Source organism: Manis pentadactyla, chromosome 2, assembly GCF_030020395.1.
Source record: "Manis pentadactyla isolate mManPen7 chromosome 2, mManPen7.hap1, whole genome shotgun sequence".
Classification (NCBI taxonomy): domain Eukaryota; kingdom Metazoa; phylum Chordata; class Mammalia; order Pholidota; family Manidae; genus Manis; species Manis pentadactyla.
The window spans coordinates 229,073,591-229,090,349 of record NC_080020.1 but is presented as its reverse complement, the minus strand read 5'-3'; the positions used below and the strand labels follow the sequence as shown (position 1 = coordinate 229,090,349).

At 39.7% G+C, this 16,759-nt stretch overlaps 1 protein-coding gene across 3 annotated transcripts in view; it reads left to right on the top strand.

Moving 5' to 3' along the window:
* Positions 1 to 16,759, top strand: part of TAF1B (TATA-box binding protein associated factor, RNA polymerase I subunit B) — an 87,864-nt gene that overhangs the window by 19,951 nt on the left and 51,154 nt on the right. Inside the window, exons 1-5 of one of the 3 annotated variants that reach the window (XM_036881713.2) lie at positions 4,356 to 4,533; positions 5,870 to 5,968; positions 9,073 to 9,160; positions 11,283 to 11,380; positions 14,001 to 14,096. In XM_036881713.2, coding sequence (XP_036737608.1) covers positions 4,516 to 4,533; positions 5,870 to 5,968; positions 9,073 to 9,160; positions 11,283 to 11,380; positions 14,001 to 14,096 — 399 coding nt within the window. In that variant the 5' untranslated portion in view covers positions 4,356 to 4,515. Of the gene's footprint in view, positions 1 to 4,355; positions 4,534 to 5,869; positions 5,969 to 9,072; positions 9,161 to 11,282; positions 11,381 to 14,000; positions 14,097 to 16,759 lie in introns of those variants that run through there. The other 2 variants (XM_057497458.1, XM_036881715.2) reach the window with 2 other exon arrangements.

Here is a 16,759-nt window from a genome sequence, read left to right as displayed (position 1 = left end):
TTCTTCTCTCCCTTCTTGTTCCTCCTCCTCGATTCTTCATATGTTGGGTGTTTTGTGCTGTGCTCTTTCTAGGAGTGCTCCCATCTAGAGCAGTCCCTGTAAGATGTTCTGTAGAGGTGGTTTGTGGAAAGCAAATTCCCTCAGCTTTTGTTTGTCTGGGAATTGTTTAATCCCACCGTCATATTTGAATGATAGTCGTGCTGGATACAGTATCCTTGGTTCAAGGCCCTTCTGTTTCATTGTATTAAATATATCATGCCATTCTCTTCTGGCCTGTAGGGTTTCTGTTGAGAAATCTGACGTTAGCCTGATGGGTTTCCCTTTATAGGTGACCTTTTTCTCTCTAGCTGCCTTTAACACTCTTTCCTTGTCCTTGATCTTTGCCATTTTAATTATTATGTGTCTTGGTGTTGCCCTTCTTGGATCCTTTCTGTTGGGGGTTCTGTGTATTTCCGTGGTCTGTTTGATTACTTCTTCCCCCAGTGTGGGGAAGTTTTCAGCAATTATTTCTTCTAAGATACTTTCCATCTCTTTGCCTCTCTCTTCTTCTTCTGGGACCCCTATAATACGGATATTGCTCCTTTTAGATTGGTCACACAGTTCTCTTAATATTGTTTCATTCCTGGAGATCCTTTTGTCTCTCTCTATGTCAGCTTCCATGCGTTCCTGTTCTCTGATTTCAATTCCATCAATGGCCTCTTGCATTCTATCCATTCTGCTTATAAACCCTTCCAGAGTTTGTTTCATTTCTGCGATCTCCTTTCTGGCATCTGTGATCTCTTTCCGGACTTCATCCCATTTTTCTTGCGTATTTCTCTGCATCTCTGTCAGCATGTTTATGATTCTTATTTTGAATTCTTTGTCAGGAAGACTGGTTAGGTCTGTCTCTTTCTCTGGTGTTGTCTCTGTGATCTTTGTCTGCCTGTAGCTTTGCCTTTTCATGGTGATAGGAATAGTCTGCAGAACTGGGACGAGTGACGGCTGGAAGGACTTCCTTTCTTGTTGGTTTGTGGCCCTCCTCTCCTGGGAGAACAGCGGCCTCTAGTGGCTTGTGCTGCGCAGCTGCGCGCAGACAGGGTTTCTGCTTCCTGCCCCGCTGCTATGGAGTTAATCTCCGCTGTTGCTGTGGGCGTGGCCTGGCTCGGGCAGCTACTCCAAAATGGTGGAGTCGCATTGGAGCAGGAGCTGCTGGGAGGCTATTTATCTCCATAAGGGGCCTCCCTGCTCCCTGCAGCCCAGGGGTTAGGGTGCCCAGAGATCCCGGATTCCCTACCTCTGGATTAAGTGGCCCGCCCTGCCCCTTTAAGACTTCCAAAAAGCACCCACCAAAACAAAACAACGACCACAAAAAAAAAACAAGAAAAAAAAATTTTTTAATTAAAAAAAAAAAAAAAAATTTTTAATTAAAAAAAAAAAAGGTGGTCGTTCGTTTTTCTTTATTCTCCGGTGCCAGCCTCAGGCCTCTGCTCACCGGTCTTTCTGCCCTGTTTCCCTAATATTGGGGTCCCTGTCCCTTTAAGACTTCCAAAAAGCGCTCGCCAAAACAAAGCAGCAAAAAAGCAAAAAAAAAAAAAATGGTCGCGCGCTTTTCTTATGTCCTCTGTCGCCCAGCCTCCAGTGCCTGCTCACTGTTCTTGCTGCCCTGTTTTCCCAGTATCGAGGGCCCTGCACTCTGGCCCGGATGGCTGGGGCTGGGTGTTCGGCAGCCCTGGGCTCCGTCTCCCTCCCGCTCTGCCTGCTCTTCTCCCGCCGGGAGCTGGGGGGAGGGGCGCTCGGCTCCCGCGGGGCCGGGGCTTGTATCTTACCCCCTTCGCGAGGCGCTGGGTTCTCTCAGGTGCGGATGTGGTCTGGATATTGTCCTGTGTCCTCTGGTCTTTATTCTAGGAAGGGTTGTCTTTGTTATATTTTCATAGATATATGTTGTTTTGGGAGGAGATTTCCGCTGCTCTACTCACGCCGCCATCTTCCGCCCCTGTCTGTTCTAATTTTATTTCCTTATTTCCTCTTCTTGGGGTTGCCTCAATGTTCCTTCACCGTATCACCTGTATGTAGCTAGACTGTTTTCCAGAAACATACCCACATTCACCCTGACCTGAAACATAAGACAGAGTCCATCTCACTGAGCCCTTCATCCAATGATCATTTCCATTAGATAAAAATCAATCTGACAGGCCAAAAATGGCAGAGTTTTAAGAAATGCATATTAAAGCTTTTCTGCTACAATACTCCTTTAAATCTTACAATAATCTAAAAGACATTTTCTTCCAAAGGACTGACTTTGCTGAAAGCATTCAATTTTCTGCTAAAGAATGGCTGGAAAAATATGCGACTCATTTCTGTGCAACTTAAATTAAGATAATGTTTACTTAAGCCATTTTGCAGATATATATAAAAACCTTACAAAGTCATTAATCTATTCAACAAGTATCTATTGATTTCCTCCTATGAGCTAAGTACTATTCTGGGCCCTAGATATACAGTAATTAAACAGAAAGGCAAAAATCCCCTGATCTCATATTTTAGTTCAATACACTAACTCCTATTTAGTTGGGCATTAAGTACCCCTTCCAATTCTAATATTTCAACATCTGGAATCAGAGCTAGTCTAAAAAATAAGAGGCTTAATGATCATGCTGTTCATATGACAATCCTTGATGCTTTGAAGATGGGTTAAGGTTTTTCAAAAAGACTCTGAAGTTTCACACAGCCAAGTCTGGTAAGTAACAAAGATGACACCCTGAAAAGAGAATTTATCTAGTGCCATGATAAAATAATGAGGCTGATTGCTCCACAGGACTGAGCACCTCTTGAAGGCAGGGATTCTGTCCTGCTCATCTTGCATTTCCCAATTGCTGAAATAGTCTCTGGCATATACAGGGTGTTCAATGAGTTTGTGAAATAAATGAATTACCAAGTAAATAAGGGGTGAGTGAATAAAGATCTAATCCCTCGGTGATCTTATTTCATCTCATGGCTTTACATACCATCCAGCAGACATAACTCCCCAATGTATACCGCCCGTCCAGAACCTGCCTCTGAGCTGTAGACTCCTATATATCATTGCCTTATCCTGGAGGTCTTATAACTATCTCTAACTTAACATGTACAAAAACAAGCCTGATTCCTTCTCTTCTTTGCTCCCAAACTGTGCCACTCACAGTCTGCCTCTACTCAATCAGTGATAGCTTCTCCCTTCCAGTTGCTCAGGTCAAAAATCTTGAAGTTATCCTTGACTTTTTTCTTTCACAGCCTGCTTCTTGTACATCAAGATCTTTATGGCTTACCTTCAAAATCTAGATTTCCAGAATCGCTGTATTTCTCACTGTCTCCACTGCTTTTACCTAGTTCAAGCCACCATTATACCTTCTCTGGATTATTGTAAGTCTCCTCACTGGTCTCTCAGCTTTTACCTTTGCCTCCTCAGTTTATTCTCCCCACAACAGCCAGACTAATCTCAAACTGAAGTCAGATCAAATAACTCCTCCAATGGCTTCCCCAATTTCTCCAGGTCAAAGTCCTTACAACCATGTTTTGCCCCGACCTCCTTTCTCCTCTCCCTTTAGTCTCACTGTTCTAGTCACTGACCTCCTTGCTGATCTTTAAATGACATGGCATGAGGCTCAGGACTAGGACCTTGGGACTTACTGTGCCCATGATTCGGCTCCCTCGCCTCAGAGGTCCTTCAGTGAGACCTTTCTTGAGCACCCCATTTAAAATCAAAACAATCTGAGCTCCCATTCTCCTCTCCTGTTTTTCTCCTTGGCACTGGGTCACCATTCATCATACCAAAGATTTTCCTTATTTGTTTTTGTCTCTCCCCGCCAGAATGGAACCTCCATGAAGGCAGGGATTTTACTTTATTCACTGTTGAATCCCCAGGACCTAAAACAGCACCTGTTTAATCATTAAATCAAGGAATGGACATGTCCAATGCGGGAACAACAATTAAAGCTAAATTTAGTGAGCGCTTACTATGTGAGGCTCAATACGCGGTGTGTGTGTATGGGGGAGGGGGGCGGTTATATTTTTTACAGCGCAGGAAACTGTGATACAAGGAAGCAGAAAGGTGATTAGAAACTCAGGTCTACCTCCGCAGCCTGAGTTTTTTCCTTCAGAGCTCCAGGCTTCTCCTGCGCTACTAAAGCCAGAATGAAGTGGGAACCCGGGCGCGGCCGGGGTCCACGTCAGGATCGCGGGCCTCCACCGCCTCCCTCGCAGCCTGGACGAGTAGGAGGGTCTCGGGAGAGCATAGCTAGACTGAATCAGCTTAGCTTTAGGCACCGCCCAGTTTCTTACTGGTTGGCTTCAGTTACCTCGACTAGGAAACGGAGGGGGACACAGGATTTGGGGAACTTCAGTCCCCCAGCGAGTGGAGGCCTCCGGGAGGCCGCAAACGCCCGGAATCCAAAGTCAAGGTCTGAGTTTCCGCCCGGCGGGTTCCGCAGGGTGCTCCCGGAAGGTGCGCTTGCTGCCCGGATAACGGGCTCTGGCGGCGGCGGCAGCGGCGGCACCGTTATGGACCTGGAGGAGACGGTGAGACAGCCGTGCGCCCGGCGGGCCCGACCGCGGGCTGGAGTGGAGGGGGAGGCCGAAGAGCAGCGGCTGGCGGACGCCGGCTGGCCGAAGGGGGCGGGGCGCGAGGCTGCGGGGCGGGGACGGGGATGGGGATGGCTGGCGGGCCGCGAGCGCGCGCAGTCTGGGGAAAAAGGCTGGAGTTCGCGGCTGGGTGAGGTTGTGGGTTAAGGGGAGGGTTGGGTGTTAGTCGGTATGGCTGTATTTCAGGAGTTGATGAAGTTGTGGGTTTTATGGGGTGACCACCCACATGGCTTATCCTCTCTGGACAGGGCCACGCACAAGTACCCTTGGTGCTGGGGTGGGTGAGGGAGGGCCGGAGTTAGTGCCCCCAAGTAACCCCACTCTCGCTGGGAATCCTTGCCGCCGTCTGCTGTAAGGATTCCAAGTTCGGGTTTAGGGACACTCCGAGATCATGGTAGTTATAAGTTGGAGGTCATTGAAAACTTTACCAACTTGTCGAAATAAATTTGGCATTCTTTTTGTCATACTACATAGAATGCTGCATTCTGACGGTATTAAAGGAGCTTTCGGTAATGGATCAACGATAAGGCCCAAGACCACAGAGTTGGGAATCAGTAATTTAGTGCCACTTTATGTATGTACAGAAGTGTTATGGTGATAGAAGGCTTTACTCATTGTAGATGCTCAATAAATGTTTATTACATGAAGAATGGTTAACGTCTGTAAATGCTAGGTTAATGAAATTCATAATTGTAACTCACCACTAGCCTGTATCCCACAAGTAGGGTTATCTGTTTTGCTCACCATTGAAGCCCTAGCACCTAGGTAAACGCCTTGTGAGTGCATACTCCTTATATTGCTGAATGAATAAGTTAAAACTTGAAACAATCCTGATAAAAATCTGGTTCTTCTGTGATGAATCTGTATTTTTAGTGTCCTTGGAGGAAGTTCAAATGGTCTGTTACGCCTGTTTTTTGTTTTCTCTTTACTTAAATCTTGTCATCTTTTTTCTTTACAGCATTTTCAAGGTGTTCACTTTACTTATCTCTGCCCCCATTTTCCCCCCTGCTACCATTTTTCTTCTTTCTTTCCCCTCATATACTGCATATTTTGGAAACTTCCTTTAAATAGTTTCAAATTCAGTTTCAAACTGCTCACAAGACTGAATCGCTATTCTCCTTGTATATTAGATAATCTCTGATATATTTTCTATTTTCTGTTATTTTTAATTTATAAGATAAAATTGCAGGGAACCCTCGAAGTAGAACTGCAGGGCTTAGGTTGAATCTATTGAATATGGTTTGATAGTAACACCTTTTCTATCTTCTTCTAGAAAGAGTTCAAAGAACGATGTACTCAGTGTGCTTCAGTCTCTTGGGGGCTTACTGATGAAGGCAAATATTATTGCACTTCTTGCCATAATGTTACAGAAGTAAGTAACAGATATCATGTATGAATTTGCTTGTTTTAAAAGTTGCAGTTTTAGCCTGATATACGGCATGGTTCCCAAGTAATTGATGTATTTTCATCATTCATGCAATGCAAACTCCAAAAATGTGGGTCGTCTTCAAGTAAGTGCTCACAATGTGGGTTAAGGAATGTGTAAATTAGATTTAGGATGTGATTATATTGGGCCACATTTATAAATGATTTCCTGATTCAGACTATGTTCTAAGAGGAAATAACTAAAATTGTGCTTAGAAGGTGATGCATTTTTTTAAATTAGTTCTTTAAGAATTTTTAATGTCTTGTGGTAGCTTAGAGGTTTGGAAGATGGAATATTAAGAGTGATAAAGGTCTGTTGGGAGTATTGGCAATATGCTTCATTATCATTTTATCTTTGTACAGTACCTTACAGATTACAAAGTGCTTTCTTACCCATTGTTTCATTTCCTCACAACAACTATTGTGCCTGTATATACATGGGGCAAGTAGGGCTCGCGATTGAGCGTGTTTGTCAAAGTCACACAAGTATGAAGTGTTGAGCCAGGACTTGAATATATATTACCTTCATCATAAAGACTTGAAGGCACATCTGGAACAGATTCAAGTAACCATGTAGACTTCTGCTTCTGGCCAAGATGTAGTTACAGGGACCAGATTTACCTTCCTATCTTAAACAACTAAAAACCTAGACAAAATATATAAAACGAGTAAAAAAAATGTTTCCCTTGAGAAAAATGATTAATTTAGCTTGCAGCTCAAGCACACAAGAGCTTTTCTTGAGACAATCATTGTTCTTCAGTCTGCAACTGAAGTTCTTATGTCTCCTTCCCATTTAAGTCATTCAGAGTATTAAGAAGATACGTACTTGCTTGATAAAATTGTTGGGGTGATGGATATGTTCATTATCTTGATTATGATAATGGTTTCATGGAGAGATATATATACATGCACCTATACATATATACACACAGTATATACACACACACTATATTCATACACAAAAGCACACATCAAATTGTACACTTTAAATGCATATAGTTTGATCCTTCCTGCTTTGAGGATGTTAAGGCACCAGCCAGTTTTATTCACCATTGCTTTTACACCAGCAGTGCCAGCATAAACACAGTGAAGGAAGATTGTCTAATTGGACTATTTGCCATTAGATGAAGTCAGCATACGATTTTTGTAGAAATTAAACTACATTAACTAATTGCTTCTTCTATTTCTGTATTTGATAATGCTTCTATTTAGTTCTATTTAATAATATTTACTGCAGTCATTTTTTAATTTGAAAGATCCTAATGCCACTACCTAGTTCCACATTTGAAAGACTATCAGCTTGTATGGAGACACAGTTAAGAATGTAGCATTCTCAAAGGTGGGCAACATCTTTATCCAAGAACTTAGTGCCTCAACACCCATATGTTAGGCAAAGCTGTGTGTCTTACAACCGCAGTGGTTACCCGTGGCTTTGTGGCAGCCCAGGAGTGTGCTTCATACAGAATATGACGGGATCGCTGCCCCCTGGACCATGCTTTTGCAATGTGTGGTGACACTGAAATCCAGTGGGTGGAGAATGGCCAGTGAAATCATAGTCATACCTGTGAAGAGTAGAAGTCATGATACAACTTTCCCTATTTTTCTACCCCTTTCATTGCCCTCCAATTTACCACGTTTATAATTCTCAAGCTTCAAATACTCTCTACACTCCAGAAAAAGGCCTTCTGAATTGGTAAAGGAGTTAGAGTGTTATCTTGGTATATTTTATAGAGGAAAAAATTTTCATATCTTAAATCTGGTCAATTTAGATAATAAATCTTGCAAGTAGTTCATGGGTATTTAATAAAGGGGTAGGCTAGAACTGTGCGAGTTTAATAGGTATTATCATAAGAGAAGATTTATTGCAGAATATTTGGAAATTATGAAGGCAAAAGCTAAAATCACCAATAATCTCAACACACATTTCATTTGCTTCCTTTTAGTCTCTTTTTTCTTTATTTGGGAAGGGAAACGGGGTGTGGGTCTGTATTTTTTAATCTTCTGTCTTAAAATTATTTTCTTGTGCTGTCCCAAACATTTGTGGATGTTTTTATTGACTATATAAATATTCCACAACATAACCATTTAGTAATTTAATTAATTGTAGATCCAGTTTTAGATACTTGGCTTTTATTAGCTTTTAGTTATTTCATATTTTGTCTTGTCTAGACTTTAAGCCTTTTTTCCCTGCCTACTTTTTTGAAGTTGTACCTGTCTTTGCTGGGTAACTACTTTGATGTGTACTTTGATCTTCTGCTCTCAAGCCACCAGAACTGCTTTGAATGTGGTTTCTGTGACTACAGGGACCACATTCCAGAAATCCTGTTATTAGAGATATTTCTTTAATTCTTATGAAAGTCGAAGATAAGTTTCATTCCAAGTATCTAAATTTAGAGACATACACAAATGTTACCTGTTGGTTAGAAATCTTCATCTTTCTTCCATCATTAAGGCTTAATACTTTGAAATTTTGGTGTAAGAGAGCCAGAGTTTTAGGTGCCAGCCCTTCAGAACACTTGCAATTAAAGACCATGGGTTGATTTGTACTCACCATTTAGTCATTCTAAAATTCTGTAGGTTTGAGCAAAAATAAAATAGCATTTTATAATGTCAGAAATGAATGATGTTTTAGAGTACTATTCAGACACACAGAAAAGTAAGATGAAACTAGTCTGTACGTAACTTAGGCATTGCTGGTTACAGTAAATAAAATTATTTTAATTCCGAAGTATGTTTTGGATGGAGAAAAAAATGAACAAATTTGACTGTAGGTTTGGCTTGGAAAATTTAAAAAGCAATTAAAAATAAAAAATTCATTTGACAGACATTTGTTTAGTTTACTGTGTTCCACGCACTATTTAGGTGCTGAGAAATTTGAATGAAAAACAAAGATTAACCAGAATGTTACAATTTATATAATTTTCCTAGGGTGTTAGGTCATTGGTATTGGTGCTCACAATTTGGTTTCCCTTTACTTTCCAGAGCATGCTTGGGAGTATGTTTAGGGAGATGTAAAAGTATCTTTTTAATGGTCTGTTTCCTTCTGTGCAGAGATCTAAGGAAGTTATAAACACTGAGGCCATTCCTAATACTCAACTAAAATCCATCAACCGGGGACTTAAAAGAAAAAGAAAACTTGGTAACTTCATATGTGCTTAGCATTCTTGAATCGTGTTTTTCATTTTCATGACTTGAGGATGTGGAATGGAACCTAGAAAAATTGCTGGAATTTTAGGCACATAGTCCAGAATGGAATTAAAGTGGATAGTTATTGGTGGTAAAATTGGAAGTAAATGTCTTAGAGCATCTCCTTTTAAAATCCTGCTATTGTCAATGAGTTGCTTCTCCAGTGGAGCAACTATTATGCAGAAAATTTCAATGGCAAAGGGAGCATATTTCTTGTTTTGTGTTGGCATATGTTTTTCTGTTATCTATTATATATTATGAGTATGATTTTTCTATGCTTTTAAAGAAAAATGCTTGTGTTCTGAAATAATTTAACTATGGAATTGTCAGGTTAGGCGAGTTAAACCTGATATTCAACTTTTAGAAATCCATTTCTTACATTGAATTTTGAACATACCCTTTTAAAAGAAGCAAAATTATTTTTCCTTAAAATAACCTAAGCATGGTAGGTAATCTGTTTCATTAATCCAGTGAGTACATATAATTAACCATTATTGGGAAGAACCCGAGGAAAAGTCTGATGCTTTTTATACCCATGACCAGATTCTTAAGTTTGCAACCAGGCTAATGATAGTGACAGACTCTCCACATGACGTAGCTTTAAGGATACACACACAGGAAATATATTTTCTATATATAAATGCTAATGAAATATCTACATGGAATACATTGACATTCTTAGATGAATAACAGAGAGAACACTTAAATGCTAACACATGTTCCTGTTTGACCTTTAACAGGGACTATTTTCATTAGGCTAAAACCTGATAAATTTTAATTAAGTTTTATTAGAGTAAAACCTGATTAATTTGGACTTGACCCATCTAAATAAATCAAATTGCTGAAGGAACTTCAGATACTTCAAGTGGTGTCAAGTGTCTTATATTCAACCTCTTTGATGTTAGTTTCTTCATCTGTAAAAAGAGGATGGTAATACCAGTTGTTGTGTAAAACAGGAGCCCAGACTCAGAATTTAACATGCAACTTATACACTTCTAAGAACAGTGTGCAGGAGGAAGGGAGCACATGTATCAGCTTGAGAGCTTAAACCTCCTCAACTTCAGAATGCATCAAAATGACAGGCTTTCCGAATGAACAAAATAGACTTATCTACCACCTAAGACCCTTAACAGAAACTGAGTTAGCAGGAACAGGGGAGAGCTTGTAACATTGAGGTGGGAGAGGGAATAGGAGTCCTGTGACATTCTGCAGGAGAGCGGATCTTGGACTCAAATGAACAGACTTCAGAAGCTGTGAAAAGTTCTGATGATAACGCTTTTCAAAGAGTTACAGTATTTGTCCAGTAGGAAGGGATAAAACAAAAGTGTCTTAACAGATTTTAACATTTTCTTTAACTGGTAGTTCTATTTAAACATTCAGTTCAGTCTATTGTGGTAACAGTTTTCTTCACAATCTCTTAGGTTTGTTTTGAGAATCAAAGAAAATAAAGTGCTTAAACTGCTTAAAATACCTAGCACACACCTGGTACCTAGGCAGAGCTCGATAAGAATTACATTCCTTGCTTTCAAATTCCCCTATAAATTAGAACCATTTCCAGAAAAGCAGAGTGCTGTCGAACACTTTATTTTCTTTCGCTGTTCTCACTGCCCTTTCCTGTACTCCTGGACCGTTGAGTCATGGTTTTTGTTCATTTGTCCTCCAAATACTCATTGTTCCCTTTCTCTATGAGTTGGAACAGAGGAGTGATAGAAGCAGTGGCTAGTACTGAATATTCTTTCATTTAGGATTATTGTGCTGGGCATTGTTCAGTACAGGATAATTTTTGAAACATTATTTTAAACATGGTGACTTTGTTTTTCTGCCTTTTACATGAATATTTTAGAAAAATTATAAATTAAGATACTTAAATCTGATAAATTACAAAAGTGATGTTAGCTCTAGCATTTGTGTCCAAATTTGCCAGATTGGAAAGAAGAAAGTGTAAGATGGAAATCTTACTCAGGGATACACAAAAATTCTAGTTGTAATATGTAAACACAATTGTAACTACATAGTAGCATGATAGTTAGTTAGTTAAGAATGCAAATGTCTGAAACATGTTACTTGTCCTTTAGAGAAAGGCTGGGATTGGTATGTGTGTGAAGGTTTTCAGCACATACTTTACCAACAAGCAGAAGCCTTAAAGACCCTTGGAGTAAGCCCAGAATTAAAGGTAAGCCCACTTGTGTCTAGGTATCAGCCTCACATTCTGTTGTTTGAAAAACACTAAGATTTAGAGTGAAACTAAGGAGAAAATTTCTCTCTAATAAATAGTAGAGCAAGTGGAAGAATAATTTCTTCTGACATTTTTGCTTTAATCCTTTTATTTGACCAGAAATTCCCCAAGTGTTTCCTACAGGATGTGTAAATAAGCAATATATCCAAAAGAAAATGAAGATTATAGTCTTTAGATACTTAGGAAACATTGGGTTAAGTAAAACAAAAAACTTTGTAGACTTATTTAAGTATTAATGTGCTTATTTAATTTCTAAGAGGATGTAGTATGCAGTATTCACAATTTGAGAACAAAATCCTCTCTGGGTGTATGTGTGTAGCATCTATCAGGACTTGAGTTCTAGAATGCACTTTGGGGAGGATATGTTAACCAGGGGTTGTCAAATTTGATTGTGTATCAGAACCATCTGGAGGGCTTGTTGAAAAACAGATTGCTGGACCCCATTCCAGAGTTTTTGATTTAGTAGGTCCAGAGTAGGACCAACACTATGCATTTCTAATGAGGTGACGCTGAAGCTACTGATCCAGGGACCACTCTTTGACTCTGAACCTGCCCCCCCCACCACCATCCCACCCTGGCCCCCTGGTTATTTTATTATTTTATTTTTTATATGTATTTTTTAAAATTGAAGTATAGTTGATATACAATATAATATCAGTTTCAAGTATACAAAACAGTAATTCAACAGTTATATACATTATTAAATCCTCATCCCAACTAAGTACATTTACTACCTGTAAACAAAGGAAGATGTTACAGAACCTTTGACTATATATTCTATGTTGCACTTCCATCGCTGTGACCAACTTATATTATGATTGAGATTTTAGTGCCCCTTTGTCCCCCCTCCCACCCATGCTAAACCTACCTCCATGGTAACCACCAGTCACTTCTCAGTGTCTGTGAATCTACTGCTGTTTTGCTCATTTCGTTTTTTGTTTTCATATTCTACAAATAAGTGAAATCATATGGTATTTGTTTTTCTCTGCCTGGGTTATTTCACTGAGCATAATACCCTCTAGATCCATCCATGTTGTCACAAATGGCAAGATTCTTTTCTTTTTTTATGGCTGAGTGATATTCCATTATGTATATATATTACCACCTCTTTATCCATCCACCTATTGATGGTATTTAGGTTGCTTCCATATCTTGGCTATTGTAAATAATGTGGCAGTAAACATAGGGATGTATATATCTTTCGAATCAAATATTTTGTTTTCTTCAGGTAAATTCCTAGAAGTATAGTTACTGGGTTGTATGGGATTTCCATTTCTAGTTTTTTTGAGGAACCCCAGTTGACTTTGCTGCCTCTCAAGAGTGCCATAATATCCCTGCTATTAATTGAATTTCACATTTCCTCATGTAGTTGAAGCCATTTCAGAAATTCTTTTAAAAGCCCAGTTATTTAGGAACAAGTGATTATTGTACCTTGCTTCATGCCCATCATTGGAAACCAGGTGCCAAGAGAGCCATCCTAGTTAGAGAGTGTTTTACACATATATGCAATGAGTGAACAGAATTACACATATGCCCACGAGTGACATTAAGGGCAAAGAGGAGGGAAGAAGAACAGTGTGGGCTAAAATCAAGCCAAAGCAAAGTGGCCTGCAGACTGAGTAGGACCTGAAAGAACTCTGGGCTTAGCCCAAAGTATTATAGGAATTAAAAATCCAGAAACATGAAACACCAGAGGCTTGACATGATAGTCATTTGGATTAGGTAATTTTGTGGGTAGTCCAAGGGTTTGTGACTTAGGTTTCTTCCTGCAGTCATCCCATGTATAAATGCTTTTTTATAAATAGTCTCATATATTTGCACCAAATAGCTGCATTAGGATTTACTCCTGTATAGCTTTCTACCCACTTCATCTGGGTTAATCCTGTAAACAGTTTCTCTGAAAGTAGCCAATGTGCATAACCATGTAGACCTGACCAGTTAAATGCTGCAGGAATGGCATTATTCTAAGAACACAGCCTCCAGAATAAAAACTGACTCTAAAGCTTATTTGTGGCTTTTCTGTTTATTGGCTGGGTCATTTTAGACAACTTAGTTTCTTTAGCAGTAAAGTGGAGATTAATAGCTATCTTGCAGTATTGTGTTATAGCTAATGAATGCTTCACACTTAGTAGGTGAGGAATAAGTGGAAAAGTTTTGTTTTGTTTTATTCATCTTGTTTTACTTTCACTTGGACCTGGGGATCAGTAGGTTGGTTGACCCAGTAGCAGCTTTGCCCTTAACTAGTGGTGTAGTCATATATAAGTTACTTTTCTTCTCTGATTCTTAATTTGCTTAGCTTGCAAAAGGAAGGGACTCAACTAGGTGGCCTTTGGGGAGCTAGTCCCTTCCTTCTCTGAAATCTAAGATTATAAAGAATTTACTCAGTGTTTCCAAAATACCTGGTTTTTAATTCTTTTGAAGGAAAAGTAGGTCATAAACATAAGCATACATTAGATGGAGATGGAGGGCGATGTATAAAGTACAGGAGATGCTATGGTATAGGGGTGCCAGTGTATTTGTCATGACTTGAATTCCACCTGTTTGCCTCCTCCCTTAGGATGAAGTTTTACATAATTTCTGGAAGCGCTACCTTCAGAAGAGCAAGCAGGCCTATTGTAAAAATCCAGTGTATACCAGTAGAAGAAAAGCTACAGTAAGTCATAAGTCTGCAAAGTAGGATGAAAAGACATTTCTAGTGAGAGGAAGAGGTGAAGGTGGGTTCATCCTCATCTGGCTGTAAGCTGCTTGTCAGAGGATTTTCAGTGATGAGGTTTCTATTGCAGTCTAGAGGGACAGGGTTACTGATCTAGACAATTGGAATTAATTTGACTTATTTCTCTAGTTGAAACATAAAGAAACTTGTAGTTAAGTTCTAAATAGAAGCTTAAGGAATTTTTTTTCATATGTCATTCCTTTTACTTGGAATGCCTACTTACTTTACCTGGCATTTCAAGATTCAGCTTAGTTGTCATCTCTTCTCAGAAACATTTATGTGAAGTAAAATATCTGGGTGGCTCAACTTCCCTGTCTCTAACTGCCCAGAGCAGCTATATTTTTAGCAGCTTACTTCTAACTGCTTGATAAATGTGCCATTTTATAAATGGAACATTTTATTTGGGGACTTAGGGTAAGGGAGGATCCCACTGCTGAGAAAGGCAAGTTTGAAAAGCTGTGAGTGTTTGATACATGGTGCTAAGAAGAGCGTGTAAATCTAATTGACACACATTTGTAAGGAGCTTGGAAACTTGGCCCAGGATTTCCTTGTTTGGCTGTGGTCTCATAGGTCCCATATGCAGAGCTGAGTGACTCTGACTGAGAAAGGACTAGGTCTGGGATGAAAGGAATAGGTCCTAAGAGTCGTCAAATCATACAAGGTACAGTGATGTAAGGGGAAATAAACTAAAGAATTAGTTTAAGAAATGTCCTTTTTAAATAGAGGCAGTGCATTTAAATAAACTCAAGAGAAATAACTTGAATTTCCTGGAAAAGACAATAGTTTATAATTATAGAGTCATGGAACATTACCCTATCCTGATTCAGGAGGCAGGTGTTTCTCAAGAAAAGCAAAAGATGCTCTCTAGTTCCAAGGGGATGCTTGGGAAGAAAAAGAAAAGGAATACAGAACTATCCAAACCATTAAGAACCTGATCTTTAAAATTACATAATAGAGGTGTTTGTTATATTTTTGCACTGGGCTCCACCAAGCACATTGAAAGTTTGAATTAGAACATGGGATTCTCTCTGACATTTTAATATTTTTAGGTTAACTTAAGATACTAAAAATAGGTTGTTGACTTGAGTGAACACCTGTCTAAAGTGATAATAGCAACACACCGAAATAGTCGTGGCGAGTATATAAGAAATAAGCAAAATTTTAACCTGATACATAAATTGGTAATATAATTTGTGTCAAAAGAGTACAACTATATTCTATGTTGAAAGAAAAAGAACAAGTACTTTTACATTAGAAGCTCAGTCTTCTCAAATATTCAGTAAATACTTTCTCTGTGCTTTGGATATGACTGTTCTAAGAGTAGTAAGAGGCTTGTGTCTGAATCCTGTCTAAATTGCTCTTGACTTGTGTGAGCTGGGTGAAATAAATTACAAAATTCAAACTTCCATAAAAAGCAAACAGGTATATAAATCAGGGTAAGGGAGATAGAAAAATGGGGTGACAGGGAAGGGTGTTATTTGATGTGGAATGGTCAGGGAAGACCTCCCTGACAAGGGACCTTTAGGAAGTGAGAGAGTAAGCTGTGAGTATACATAGGCGAAAATGAAGAATCTCAGGCCTCACTTAGTCCTGTTGAATCAGAGTCTGCGTTTTACCAGTTCTGGGTGCTCCTGTACTTACTAAAGTCTCAGATCAGCTCTGCTCCGGATGGGAAATGATGGTGGCTGGGACCAGGTGGTAGCAGTGGACGTGACAGTGATAGAATTCTAAGTAAACTTTGGAGAGAACCAACAATTTGCTGGTGGATTGGACATGGGGTATGAGAGAAATAGGAGTACCAGGATGACTCTTCCAGTTATTGGCCTGAGCAGCTAGAAGGAAGCAGTTGGCATCAACTGAAAAAGCAAGTGGAGCAAGATCAGTAGTTCACCTTTGGACATGTTGAGTTGAGATAGCCATTAGATATCCAAGAGGAAATGTTGAGTGCCTAGTTAGATATACAAGTCGTCAAGACAGGAGAGAGACCTGGGCTGGAGATACAAATTTGGAAGCTACCAGTTTACACTATAATCATCAAATTTATTGTTTGTAAGATGTGCCATTATTTTAAATACCCCCAAGAAAGAAAAGAAGGCTGGAAATTAAATTGTGACCTGCCATTGATTATAAGATAGATCCTGATTTCAAGGATATTAATTAAAATATGGGGCAGAGGGGGTGCAGTTTAAAATTGAAAACAATACAGTAGACAGTATTTAAAAGTACAAAATCAGATGACATCACTGAGGAGTGAAGACAAGGAAGAGGACCAAGAACTGAGCCCTGGGCCACTCTGGGGTTAAGACATCTGGGAATAAAGAGGAACTGGCAAAGAAGTCTAGGGAACAACTGACGGAGGAGGTAGAAGCCAAGAGAATGAGGGGGTGATTCTGGAAACCAAGGAACCAAGTGTTTCAGAAAGAGGGAAGTGCTGGACAGTGAGAAATGTTGCTGTCTGGTCAGGAAGAAAGGGGGCTTACAGTTGGTGAGTACAGCAATAGGAGTGCAATGTCATTGGGATGCGGTAGACTGGGAAGAGAGAGACGGAAGACAGCAAGTCTGGTGACTGTTTCAAGGTATTTTGCTGCAAAGAAGTACAACGA